General features: G+C 44.3%; 1 protein-coding gene across 1 annotated transcript in view; it reads left to right on the top strand.

Annotated features, from left to right (window-relative positions):
• CPS1 (carbamoyl-phosphate synthase 1) overlaps positions 1 to 13,072 on the top strand; it is a 122,122-nt gene that overhangs the window by 58,072 nt on the left and 50,978 nt on the right. Inside the window, exons 20-21 of the mRNA XM_054044193.1 lie at positions 2,579 to 2,755; positions 6,070 to 6,188. Of these exons, the coding sequence (XP_053900168.1) occupies positions 2,579 to 2,755; positions 6,070 to 6,188 (296 nt within the window). The remainder of the gene's footprint in view (positions 1 to 2,578; positions 2,756 to 6,069; positions 6,189 to 13,072) is intronic.

Genomic DNA, 13,072 nt, shown 5'->3' with positions numbered 1-13,072 from the left:
TCCATGCTGGGTGGCTGTCCAGAAGGTCGACTGAGGATCAATGAACTAAATAGAAATAGATTAAGAACAGAGAGAAGAAATCACCCTAAACTGAAAGCAAACTTGTCCTGAACCTCAAACTGCCTTTGGTTTGTAAAAGTTTTATTACTACACCTCTACCTTGATATAACACTGTCCTTGGGAGCCAAAGCATCTTACAATGTTATAGGTGAACGCGTTATAGCGAACTTGCTTTGATCCGCTGGAGTGCGCAGCTCCGCCCCCTTGGAATGCTGCTTTGCCGCATTATATCAGAATTCGTGTTATATCGGGTCACGTTATCTTGGGGTAGAGGGGTACTTATTGATCAATACTTGTTCACTTTCACCTTCCTCGACATTTTCTGGTTTCCTGTGGAAATGTCATTGGGGTGTTCCTAGCATGGCTGTAGAAAATTTGTTTTGCAAATATGTGCAGCCTGGCTTTTCAGCCCCAGTTAATCCAGAGAGTGTGGATAAACATCTGATCTTTTGAGAGCTTATTCAAATCACCTGAGCTGTATCCATTACTCTTCTCAATTAGAATGATTTAGGACTGTAAAGGCCATTTTAGGCACTAGCATGGTAGGCCGTTCTTGAGATTCGTAGATTTCAAGGCCAGAAGGGACCACTGCATAACACAGGTCATAGGACTTCCTTGAATTAATTCCTGCTTCAGGTCCAATAGTTGTGTTTGAACAAGAGCATTTCTTTGCTGAAAACATCCACTCTGAAAGATTTAAAGATTTCCAGTGATGGAGAATCCACCACAACCTTTGGGAAGCTGTTCCAATGGCCAGTCACCTTCATTGTTAAAAAGATGCACCTTCTTTCTAGCCCGATCCTGCACCTGAAAACAGAACACAACACCTGATGCCCTCTTGAAACGGTCAAATTGCTTTGTCTTAAACCGTTGGTTTCCCCCTCCGAATAGATAGGATAGGTCTTCGGAAATGAGGAACAAAACAGCGTGACTTTTAAAATCTGAATTTAAGATTGGTTGCATAATGGTGACATCTTCAGCTAATTTTTCAAGAGGAATGAAATGAAGCAAAATGGGTAAATTATCCATTTAATTAGCTAATTACTCATCAGTTATCCAAAGCAAAATAATTAATTGTGTACTTTGTTGTCTGTCTTTTTTTCCCCCTAATGTTTTTCAAGTCTCTCCCTCGCTAAATTATTTTGACAAGTGAGGCCTTACAAACAGCCACTCCTCCTCGCTCAAAGAGCACACCCTCAGCACGGTGGGAAGGATTAATTAGAGGCTTGTATTTTTAATAATGTGTGGTGCAGTAGGTCCCTGCAAATATTTACGGTGTTAACGCCCCGTGACTTCACATTATCCATGCGCTTTGCACATTTTACCCCAGCTAATAAAGGGCTATATTCCGGAGTGTCCCACTGTATGAATACTGAACTGCATTATGACTTGGACTATCCACATGTACGGGGGAATAAGGGAGCATAAGATACGCCCCCCCTTATTCTCCTGCACAGACTATCTGGACCTTGGGTTCAAGCCAGCAGCCAGTGGACGGGGGGAGGAATGGAGAATAGACAGAGCTTTGGCTTCATACTGCCTGGCCAGCATGGGGTATGCTGACTGAGATGGTACAGAGAGTATTGCAATTTACTGTTGATACAGACAAACCGGAAATTACCAGCCCCCAGAGCAGAGGAGCTGTTCCTCAAAGAGACCCCTCTCAATCAGAATGTCTCCCGTGACTGCTCCTGGCAGAGTACAGCTTAAGTCCCCTCCCTAGGCCTGTGCCGGTAACCAGATTCCAGACCAGCGTGGTTTTTATTAGTTGAACTGTCTAGCCTCAGCCTGACTGCTGGTGAGCTGTGCTGTGACAGGCTGAAGGCTCGGAACGGTGGAGCTGTGTGAAAGGGGAGAAAGTTTTCCCATGACACTTTTGCCCCACTTCATTTCAGATTATTTTTGTGCCCTTTTAAGATTTTGCTTTCTGGTGAAATATACATGTGAACACTGGAATGAGTTGCAAAGTTTCCATGCAGAATGGGCTCACCGGAACATGGGAATGGCATTGTTTTTAGGTGAAATAATCATTGAACAGAAACATACAATGGTAGTTACTTAAGGTTTGACAGGGGCTCAATGGCAGAGGTGCAGTCTTCTGCCTTTGCCCACTCTTAAGGCTTAAAATTCCCTCTGCCCTATGAGGCGTTTCCAACTTTAGTGGATTCTCCCTTATTATAACACAGGTGGATTTTGAAAGCTCTGGGACAGTAATCTTCCTTTGAGTCAGTTAGAATCATAGAATGTCAGGGTTGGAAGGGACCTCAGGAGGTCATCTTGTCCAACCCTGCTCCAAGCAGGACCAATCCCTGGACAGATTTTTGCCCCTCATCCCTAAAGGATTGAACTCACAACCCTGGGTTTAGCAGGCCAATGCTCAAACTACTGAGCTATCCCTCCGCCCCCCTGTACCATGTTCCCATAGGCTTTAATCTTACCTAATAAGCATCGCTGCCATCTGAACAACTGAGAGGGGCAACACCTCAGCACGTTAACGTGAGAGCTTTCTTTGTTACAGGTCATGGCTATCGGGCGCACCTTTGAGGAGTGCTTCCAGAAGGCCCTGAGAATGTGCCACCCATCTGTGGATGGCTTCACATCACGTCTGCCAATGAATAAAGAGTGGCCGGCCAACTTAGATCTGCAGAAAGAACTGGCTGACCCCTCCAGCATTCGAGTCTATGCAATGGCCAAGGTAACGAAGGACTCAGAGGCTATGGGGTCTACCCTGTTGACTATAGTTACCAGACTGTGTTGGTTGAGGTAATAGAGTGGAATATTTTTTAACCCCTCGTCCTTTTTCCTCTTTGTGCACCTCAGTCATAAGGGGATGATGATGTATTTCCATCTCTGAATCACCTCCTGTGAGGTACAAAGATTCTCTTTCTCCCCATAATTTCCTCTTCATTATCTTAGGATGGAAATAACTCTTTCTCTACCAGCCCTCATGACACCTGCTGTACTCGAGTCATCCATTAACCTTTCACTTAAATCACTGTAATCATAGAATCATATAATATCAGGGTTGGAAGGGACCTCAGGAGGTCATCTAGTCCAACCCCCTGCTCAAAGCAGGACCAATTCCCAACTAAATCATCCCAGCCAGGGCTTTGTCAAGCCTGACCTTAAAAACCTCTAAGGAAGGAGATTCCACCACCTCCCTAATCGTAGACTATCCCTGTTACATTAAACAGCAGGAACATTATACCACCATGTCCTGGGCAACATATTCAGCAGGCAAACAGTTAATGTTAGTTGACAACTGGAGCACTGTTTCTTTAGCTTGCTCCTGTAAGATGATCATTTGCTAAATGCTGGGCAATGTTTGCCCTTTATTTATGCTGGCACAAGTGACAGCAGAGTTTGGGCAGTTCTGCAAACTTGCATTGGTGTATGCAAAGAAAATTAAAAATGATCCTTTTGACATCTGAAACCAAGGGTGATATGAAAATGACTAGCTGCAGTCAATCTGAGTAGTCTCTTTTGGGGATCTTCATGCTACTCTGTGACCGCATCTTGCAACCAAGGATTAAAATTAAATCATAATTAAATCAGCTCAGCTGTCCAGAACTCCCTGTTAACGGATATAGGGTTAAATTTGTTAATTACACTGACAGTTCTTGCAAAGATCTGCAGCCTTTGGTTGGAGGGTAATGGCAGGCTAGTGGTTAAGGCGCTAGTCTGGGACTTGAGATCTGAGTGCTCTGCTACGAGATGCTTTTTGTGAGTGTGGGTGCCTCTGTTCCCCACCTGTAAAATGAGAATAATACTCCTTCCTTTTGCCCACACTTCATCTTGTCTATTTAGGTGGTAAATTCTTTGGGACAGAGATGCTCTTTTACCAGGCATATGTACAGTGCCCAGCACAACAGAGCCTCAATGTCTGTCAGTGCCTCTAAGACGCCAATGCAGTACATGTAATAATTATTGGATATTTTCAGTCTCCACCATGACTCTTGGCTAGCTGAGGTTGTACTGCATTTGCTGATGGTTTCCACTCAATTCTCTCTCTTATAAACCTTGTATAAATTTCCAAGAAGGCTGACGGAGACACAATAATCTTTCTTTCTTTCTTTCTTTGTATATATTGATTCTTCTCCTGCTTTTAGGACATTTGAACTTAGCCTACAACAGCGGATAAGAAAATAATTTCTAGAGACGCCCCAAAGTTTCTCTGTGGGCCATTCTGCAGGGCCTTTCATTGACATGTTTGCAAAGGGAGATCACATTGGAAGTAAAGCCACCATTCTGGTTTGGTATCATTGTATTTGCGCTTTGTGCAGGCCTAAATGACACTGCAGGGTGCAAAGCAATGAGGAATCAGGCAGGCTGCTTCAGACTTGGAGAAGGCCTGTACTCTAGAGACAAATCAACAGGTGGTTTTAAGCTGGAGAGGCACATATATTTACAAGCACAAAACACCCTTCAGCACTGGTGCTTGTGTTGGCTCCAGTTTTCTCTTTGATTTGAGTGGCAAGATCTTTCCTGACTGCATTATAGGAGCCCCAGGAGCCATTTAGAAAGGTAAGGCCCAAGTTAGGGATGGGCACATGACGATGGGGATGGGGCAAAATGACAGTTTTTCTTTTGACTGTTGTCTGAACAAGGAACAGTTAAGCCTTTAATTCCCCACTTGCCCTCCACCGAAACTCCTCGGTCTACAATGGAGCACTGATACACCCCCGTCAATAACTGAGTGAGACCAGTGTTTTGGGTTGTAAAATTTCAGCTTGCTTGACTCAGTAAAAGGTAACTCAGACAGCTGGGATCGATTGGATCAGAAATCCCTAACCAGCTCTCTGACATCTAAACGACCAGCCGCTAGTTGTTATTATCACTGAGCTCTGTTTGAGTCAAGTCTCATCAGATGCCTTCTCTGTCTCCCCCACACATGTCAAGGTTTTTCACTGTTTGTTGGGGTGATGACTACGATGCCCGTTGTGTCGGAAAAGGCGAGAGCTCAGACGCCATTCACAGCTATTGCCTTTTACCGCGTTCTTCTACTATAGTTGAAAAACAACCACAGGAGAGATGCAGAACCCAGTGAAACGTCTGACTGGGCCAAGGTCGTACAGTGTCAACCAGTCTTGGCACTAGGCTGTGGCCCTCGTAAATAAGAGGTATCTGTAGCAGATGATAAGAGAAGATTACTAACATGATGTGGCCCATTTGTGAAATGGTCACATGGAAATGGGCTTTATTAAAAAAAATTAAAAGTATAAAAGAAAAAAGAGTTCAATATTTAGCCACATCATAATAATAACTATTAATATCTAACTCTTATACCCGTACTTTAGTCACGTTTGGGGATATTTAAAAAAAAATACTGTATCCTGTACAATATTGCCTTTGGGATGATAGAGTGGGTTTCCTTTTTACCCAGTGAATGTGGATGGTTTGCTAAAAATAAATTTAAAAAACCAAAACCACATAATTAAGCATGTTCAAGAAAGTTTGAAGCCTGCATTACCTTGAGAATGAGAGTGGTGTCACAGCTGCAAAGTTTGGTTCTGGATGTGAACTTTTCCATAGTTCAGGGGTATTTCAGGTCCAGGATTTCTGAGTCAATCTATCTTTAAACTATAAATCAGAGTCCATTTCAAAGGCAACCAGTTTCTCAACCACTGAAAACCTAAACCTTTCTTTGATCACATTTGCTTCTAGCAGACCACAGGACTATGGAATATACAGGACCTTGGTAATAAGAGGTACAGATGAGAAGTCAGCAGCAGGGGTTGAACATACTAGAGAGAGAGAGAGAGAGAGATCATGAAGCATACACAGCATATGAAATTACAGCAGGTGTCCACCAGCATCGGTCCCTATTGAAGTCAACTGGAGTTTGGGCAGAGACTTCATTGGGAGCCAAATTCTGCACTCCTTGCTCAGACAAAAGTCTTGGTGATGTTAATAGGAGATGAGGAATAATTACTACACATTTCCAGGCAAATTAGATACTTACGACGTGTTTGTTAAAGTGTCTGGCTTACTATCTCCTCTCTTCGGCAGGCCTTGCATGACGGTGTCCCCGTGGATGATATTCACAAACTCACAGCCATTGACAGATGGTTCATCTATAAGATGCGGGATATTGTGAACATGGAGAAAAGCCTGAAGGAACTCAGCAGGTAAGGAAATCAAACAGCTTTCTCTAAGGATACAGCCTTTTTGCTTGGCATCACACAGCTGGGAAACCAGCTCCAGGCTTGTGCACAAACATAAGCAAGGCCGAAAAGTGACTCTCAGTCCTCAGTGCAGCCTGAGTTATCTTAAACCCTAATGCATTGCACTAAGTGGCTACCTCCGTCCATGTAGCAGCAATTGCACTGAAGAGCGCTGCTCTAGAAGTAAAGGCATCTTGTCCATCTCAGCCGATCTTAGGGATTCTAGATCCCACCTGGATTTAGAAAGTCCTTGATGTAGTTTCAAAGCTAGGATATGCTAACTCTCCCCCGAAATGTGAGATCTGAGACTGCATTTGCATAGCTAGGGTATGGTTAATCTTTCAGCTAATACTCTCAATAGATTCTCCCTGGTGTTTTACACCTGAGAGCCAAACACCGTGCATTTCTGACTGGTTGATTGCTTTCTAAGCTGTCTGCCTTGCTTCCCACATGCTATTCCTCCTCAGTTTAGAACAGCTATAATTCCCGACACATTTAAATATAAATCTTCTGGTTTTTTAAAGTGGCCATATAAAATGAACCACAATAGATAGCAGTTAATCGAAGCTCCAGGCTGTATATCAGTCTCTGCCTTTTGCTGACTGCAGCTTTCTCTTCATGGTTTACAAGGCCAGCAGAACCTTCTTGCTGAGTTATTATTGTCTGCTCTGTTGCCTGCGTTTTGGATACATGTTGCATTACTGCAGTTGAACCACACGAGGGCACCAGAAACTTATAGTACACAGCACTTGTAGCAAGAGACTGGGCAGAAACATACAAGATGTTTGTTATGAAATATGCTTTCACCTCCTGTGAGTTCTGCTTCTTTGAAAAGCTGTACATTTTTAATTGAGTAGTTTTTGTTTCCCCCCAGAAAGTGAGTTGGGATTCTAGCTAAACAGAAATAAAGGCACAGAGAGGAGAATGCCCCTGGAAGAATACTTATAAAACTCGATTATTACCCAGCATGTGTAATTCCTCTCTAACTTCCATGTCATGTTTCATTTGTGTGCTGGTTTCCATTTAAAAAAATCTCATGCATATAAAGTTACTGTGTTTACACAGAACCAATTTGTTTTCCCCACTGTTTCTCAGGATGCAATTGTAATTAGAATACTCTGGAATTATATATTCAGGATCTCAAAGCACTGTCCTGAGGATGGTCATGTCCTCCCGTGGTGTAAATTGACATCACTCCATTAAAGTAAAGGGAGCTGAACGGATTGCTGTTAGCTGAAGATCTGGCCTATTAGTTAATTAAACCTCACAGTGCCTCTGTGAGATAGGTACATTCATGTTATTGCACCCATGATATAGATGGATTAGCTGAGGCACATAGTCAAATGACCTTCCCAAGGTCACAGAGGAAGTTTAGTGGCAGAACTAGAACGAAAAGTGTTACTGACTTCCAGGTTGGTGTGTTAACCACTAGAACCCACTCACCGTCCTCCTCCCTTTCGGCCATTATTGGATGAGAGCTGGCTCCGCTGTTGCATGCAAGCAAGGGCCTTCTCCTAGTCAGTGCTCAGGTCTTCCATGTGTGTATTCACCGGAGCTACTTGCTTTATTTTTCATCCTGCTATAAGATTCAGTGTTTGCAAATTGGACATAATTGGTTTTAGAGGGAATAATGACAACCCAGAAAAATGATTGCATGGGTTATTACAAGCACAGCTGCATTAGCAAGCGCTGTGTTTATGCAAACATGACTCTCTCTATATGGATATTCTGATATACACATACATACTGTGTGTGTATAATATACTATAATATCCAGACCTCGCAGTTGATCCTTATCTTTCTATAATGGTCCAAACCAAAACCCAGATGAGTTCAACATCATCATGATCATCACAATAACAACAACAATGCCCAGCTCTTATCTAGTGCTTTCCATCAGTAGATCTCAAACACTTTACAAAGGAGGGCAGTATTATTATCCCCATTATGCAGATGGGGAAACTGAGCAGTGGAGTATCAGAGGGGTAGCCGTGTTAGTCTGAATCTGTAAAAAGCAACAGAGGGTCCTGTGGCACCTTTAAGACTAACAGAAGTATTGGAGCATAAGCTTTCGTGGGTGAATGCCCACTTCATCAGACGCAAGTGGAGCAGTGGAGTGACTTGCCCAAGGTCACCCAGCAGGGCAGTGGCAGAGCCAGGAATAGAATGAGTCCCAATCCAGCGCTCTATCCACTGAACCTTAGACGTGGAGTCACAGCCAAACTTTGTGGCTCTGGATAGCCTTTGTAATCTGCATGTTTCTAAAGACACACAGAAAAGGAGGTCAGTGTTTTACACACAAGTATATTGCTATACTATATAACCCGAGTCCTCACGTCTGAGTGAGATGAACTCAGCGCAGGACCTAAGAGAAGGGTAAAGATAGTTTTATGTCACCTTTGAGCTTCCTTGGGCCAGCCAAGGACAGGTTCAGCTCCCCTGCCTCCCCCCACCAGTGCAAGTTAGAGCAGTCTCATGCCAGCGGTTAGCCACCAAATGGCTATTCCACCAGCCAGTCGTTGCCAGAGCATAGCAGTCATCTGTCCATGCCCTCTTCCCACCCCCACACCAGCCATGCTCCATACACCAGGGTCTGCAAGGGGAAGATACCATAGGGATTCCCTCTTGCTGGGGAAATCCTCAGACATCCAGATCCATTGGCTCGCCAAGTGGTGCAGTGGGGCTGAGGACATGCACACAGAGACAGGGAATATATCGAGAGGATACAAACCCAAGGATGGTGAAATAATGCATTGTAACATGTTAGATATGGCAGGACAACTGAGCATGGCTTGCTTTTGAGAAGCAAGGAACCCCTTTCCAGGTGGGGATGATATAAACATGAATCACGTGACCGAGGAAATTGCAGCGCTCTGTAGTATGGCAAAGAAAGGGAGGCAGATGTTAGCCTGAGTGCTGATCCATTATACTAAGCAGCACTCCCCTTAGCACTCAGTAATACAGGTCTCTTCATCTTGCACTTCTGTTGCTGAGCTACAGTGTCTAGGACCACTCTTCCCCTTCCTTATTTCTCGTATCATGCCCCTTGCTTCCCATAAGGAGGGGCTGGTTGAGGGCAGGCAGAGGGAGCTCTGCCTACCCAATGTTTTCAGGGGTTCATAGGCTGAACCACCATGCACAAAAAACAAGGGGGAGAGGAGGAAAAGGAAAGGAATCGGGAGTTCGCTGCTGTGTGTCCCCATCCTCCACCCAACTGCCAGTGCCCCCACCATCCTGTCTACCTTGCCCTATCCACGTGCACCTTACACTCTGTCTCCCTCATTACCCTCCTGTCTCACCCTTCACGGGTGCTTTCACCTGATCTGCCACGCCCATTAAGTCTCCATTTACCTCCTTTGTTTCCCTGGCACACTTTTTCCCAGTCCTCTAAGCATCTGCACTTCCCCTCCCCTGTTTCTACTGTAGGTGTCGTGCATTGCCATTCACACCCCTACATTGTTAGCCAGACAACCAATAACTGAGCTGCAGAGCACGTGACTGGCCTGCTCCTGCAAGTCACACATCAGTACACAACCTCACACTTCTTGCCATACAAGGGAAGCACCACACGGAATTGGTAATGGATCAATGCAGTTTAAGACCTTTGTATCAATCCTCAAGGGTCAGATTCTCCAGGGTGTTCATTAGCATAGCCCCACTGACTTCACTACATCTAAGCTGATTGGCCCCCATCCTCCGCTGGTATAAATGTGTATCTAATCAAACACTCCCAAGGAACCAAACAGATTGACTGGGGCGGTGAGAGAGCAAAACCAAAGAAAGCAACATGTAAAAAGGGTCTATCCTGGTGCATTATGCTGAAGACATGCAGGAGCTGGGTCTGTACAGGGCCTTTATGTCAGTTGGGGCCTCTAGGTGCCTTCGGGGTACAACTAATGAACAATAAGTTAGTGATTCATTGTAAATGATCGTTTACTGTGCGTCATTACGGATCCAGCAAAGGTTGTCACCTTTGGTAGAGCGTTTATGTCACGAGCCCAGTCGTGGAATTGTTCTGAGTGGTTCCGATTTGAGAAATGGAGAGCACACAGCTTGGTTTTCAAAGCCCATGTTGTCAAGTATCAGAGGGGTAGCTGTGTTAGTCTGAATCTGTAAAAAGCAACAGAGGGTCCTGTGGCACCTTTAAGACTAACAGAAGTATTGGGAGCAAGTAATGGAGTAATGGAGCAAGTAATGGAAATTTCCAGAGGCAGGTATAAATCAGGTATAAATCAGTATGGAGATAACGAGGTTAGTTCAATCAGGGAGGGTGAGGTGCTCTGCTAGCAGTTGAGGTGTGAACACCAAGGGAGGAGAAACTGCTTCTGTAGTTGGAAAGCCATTCAAGTCTTTGTTTAATCCTGATCTGATGGTGTCAAATTTGCAAATGAACTGGAGCTCAGCAGTTTCTCTTTGGAGTCTGGTCCTGAAGTTTTTTTTGCTGTAAGATGGCCACCTTTACATCTGCTATTGTGTGGCCAGGGAGGTTGAAGTGTTCTCCTACAGGTTTTTGTATATTGCCATTCCTGATATCTGACTTGTGTCCATTTATCCTCTTGCGTAGTGACTGTCCAGTTAATTAAAAGCCCATGTTGAGTTTTCAGGGCTGGCCCTTCGAAAAATCCAACTATGTATGTTTGTAACAATCCTTTGCTCTCCTGTTGCTCTGTCCAAGTCATTGTGGGCTCCATTTAATAGGAACAGCATATGCCAAATGCTATTAACTGTAGCTATGATGGCAGCTTGGGGTGAAATTTTCAAAAGCACCTAAAGGACGTGGGAGCACAAGCCCCTTTGAAAGTCAACAGCACTCATGCTTTTAAATTATTTCAACTCCTCTGAAAATCCCATTCTGGTTACCTAGCTGCTTGATCAGTGCCTGCAATTAATTTTACCCAACGTTACTTGTGAACCCAAAATGGAGGGAGGGGGCGAATTTGAAAATCAGACTCATCGCATACTGAGTCACATTCTCCGCTGGTGTGTATCAGCATAGCTTCAGGAATGGTGCTGATTTACACCTGCCGAAGATCTGGCTCTCTCTTAGTACCAACAGGACTACTTCTATTGTCTGATGAAATTTTTTTTCAGAACCGTAAAAGACTTTGAAAGGGACCCTGGTTGGTCAGCAACCACCTGTTTAAATCAACAGTTGTGTCTGAATTATTAATCCGTAGAAAGAGGTGATGATTTTCTCATGGCAATTTCCTGGGAACTGTTCCCCATTTCATTGTGGGCGGTTTGGCAGCTCTGAGGAATTTCGTGGCGCTGAAATCATTGGTTTGAAATATGACATTCCCCGTCCCCTTTTTTTCATTTGAAATGTCAGGGTCGTGAAGTTTCGCGGGAAAGTGACAATGGCGTTTTGTGTCTGTGTGGTGTTGGAGCAGAGAAGGGGTGTGTTGTGCCTGGGTGAGCCATGAGACACTGATTCTTACAGGAGCTGGTGTATTTTCTAGGTCCTTATTTCTTATAGCATTTTATTATAATATTGGTATTCCAGTAGAGCCTCCCTGGGCCCAACCAAGTTGAAACAGGAATTAATTCAGGGAAGTTCTATGGCCTGTGTTATACAGGAGGTCAGACTAGAGGATTGCATTGGTCCCATCCGGCCACAGAATCTGTGAAAAGATTGGGGTTCTGCTGTGCTAGTTGTTGTACATACACATAGTAAGAAATCTTGCCCTATGCAGAGTTTACAGTTTAAATGGTCAAGGCAGACAAAAGGTGGGAGAGAGGGAGTAGTCTAACCCCCATTTTACAGATGGCCCAGCGTGATTAAGTGATGTGCCCAAGGTCACACAAGAAGTCTGTGTCAGAGCAAAGAATTAAACCCAGGTCATCCAAGTGCCAGATCTGTGCCCTCATCACCAGGCCATTCTTTCTCTTTGGTTAATTTTACTTGAAAAGGTACAGCTGTGCTATTCATGCTGGCAGACCGTGATGACACACATCATTGTTTGATAATATGCTGATCAATGACTTGTGCTGAGATGCTGGGGATTTTTAAGATTTGTCACTGGACATCTCCATGCTCTTAGCACTGAGAATTAGCAAATGTGACCTTCTGTGATACAGGTCTTCTCATATGTAGAGTGGGCAAGCGTGACTCTGAATGTAGGTCTTGTGGCTTGTAATCAGACACAGAATAGCACACTGGGCAGCAGAGAGGGCCAGCCCCAGAGAAACATTTTTAACAAGACTCTGTTCAGTGGCCTCTAGAAGTCAACAGAAAATTATTTATTGAGACTCCCTTTCCCGGGCTAATGTCCTTGGGACTGCAAATGGTGTGTTTTGAAAATGGCTTTCTGGAAGCATGACTTGATTTCCAAACACACTGTAGAGAAGTGTCTGCAAAATACAGCAGCTGAAATTAAAGTTCAACTCCAGCATTCAGAATCTGAGGCAGTGCAACGGAAAAAGATCAAAGGGCCATCAATAAACCATATTCATTCTAGGTGGGTGTCACAAAATTGATTTTTGTGGCCTCTTCAGAAACGGATTTTTGCTGCAGTTTGCAGACATATGGCTAACCTGTCCCCCAGCTGGAAAGGTGAGAGGTCATGGGGCACATCCTCGCTGGTGTGTATTGGAGTAGCTTCGCTGAAGTCCAAGGACTCTGCACTGATTTATATCAGCTGCGGTTCTGGCCCCACTAGAGCTATGGTACTCGATTTTAACTATTTAGAAAGAATGTATGAAGGCCCTTGTATGCACCTTTCCTCTCTGACTGCATCTGCAGGGATGGAAACCAGTGGGGCAAATGTTCGATTCAGTAAGTGAGATGAGTATAGGCTGCATTACGTACACTGATTCAGCAAACCTAACATTTGTGCTTGGTGCTGGAT

This window comes from Malaclemys terrapin, chromosome 11 (assembly GCF_027887155.1).
Source record: "Malaclemys terrapin pileata isolate rMalTer1 chromosome 11, rMalTer1.hap1, whole genome shotgun sequence".
NCBI classification, from domain to species: domain Eukaryota; kingdom Metazoa; phylum Chordata; order Testudines; family Emydidae; genus Malaclemys; species Malaclemys terrapin.
Note: the sequence above shows the minus strand (reverse complement) of the source record. Positions and strands in the feature narration are given on the sequence as shown.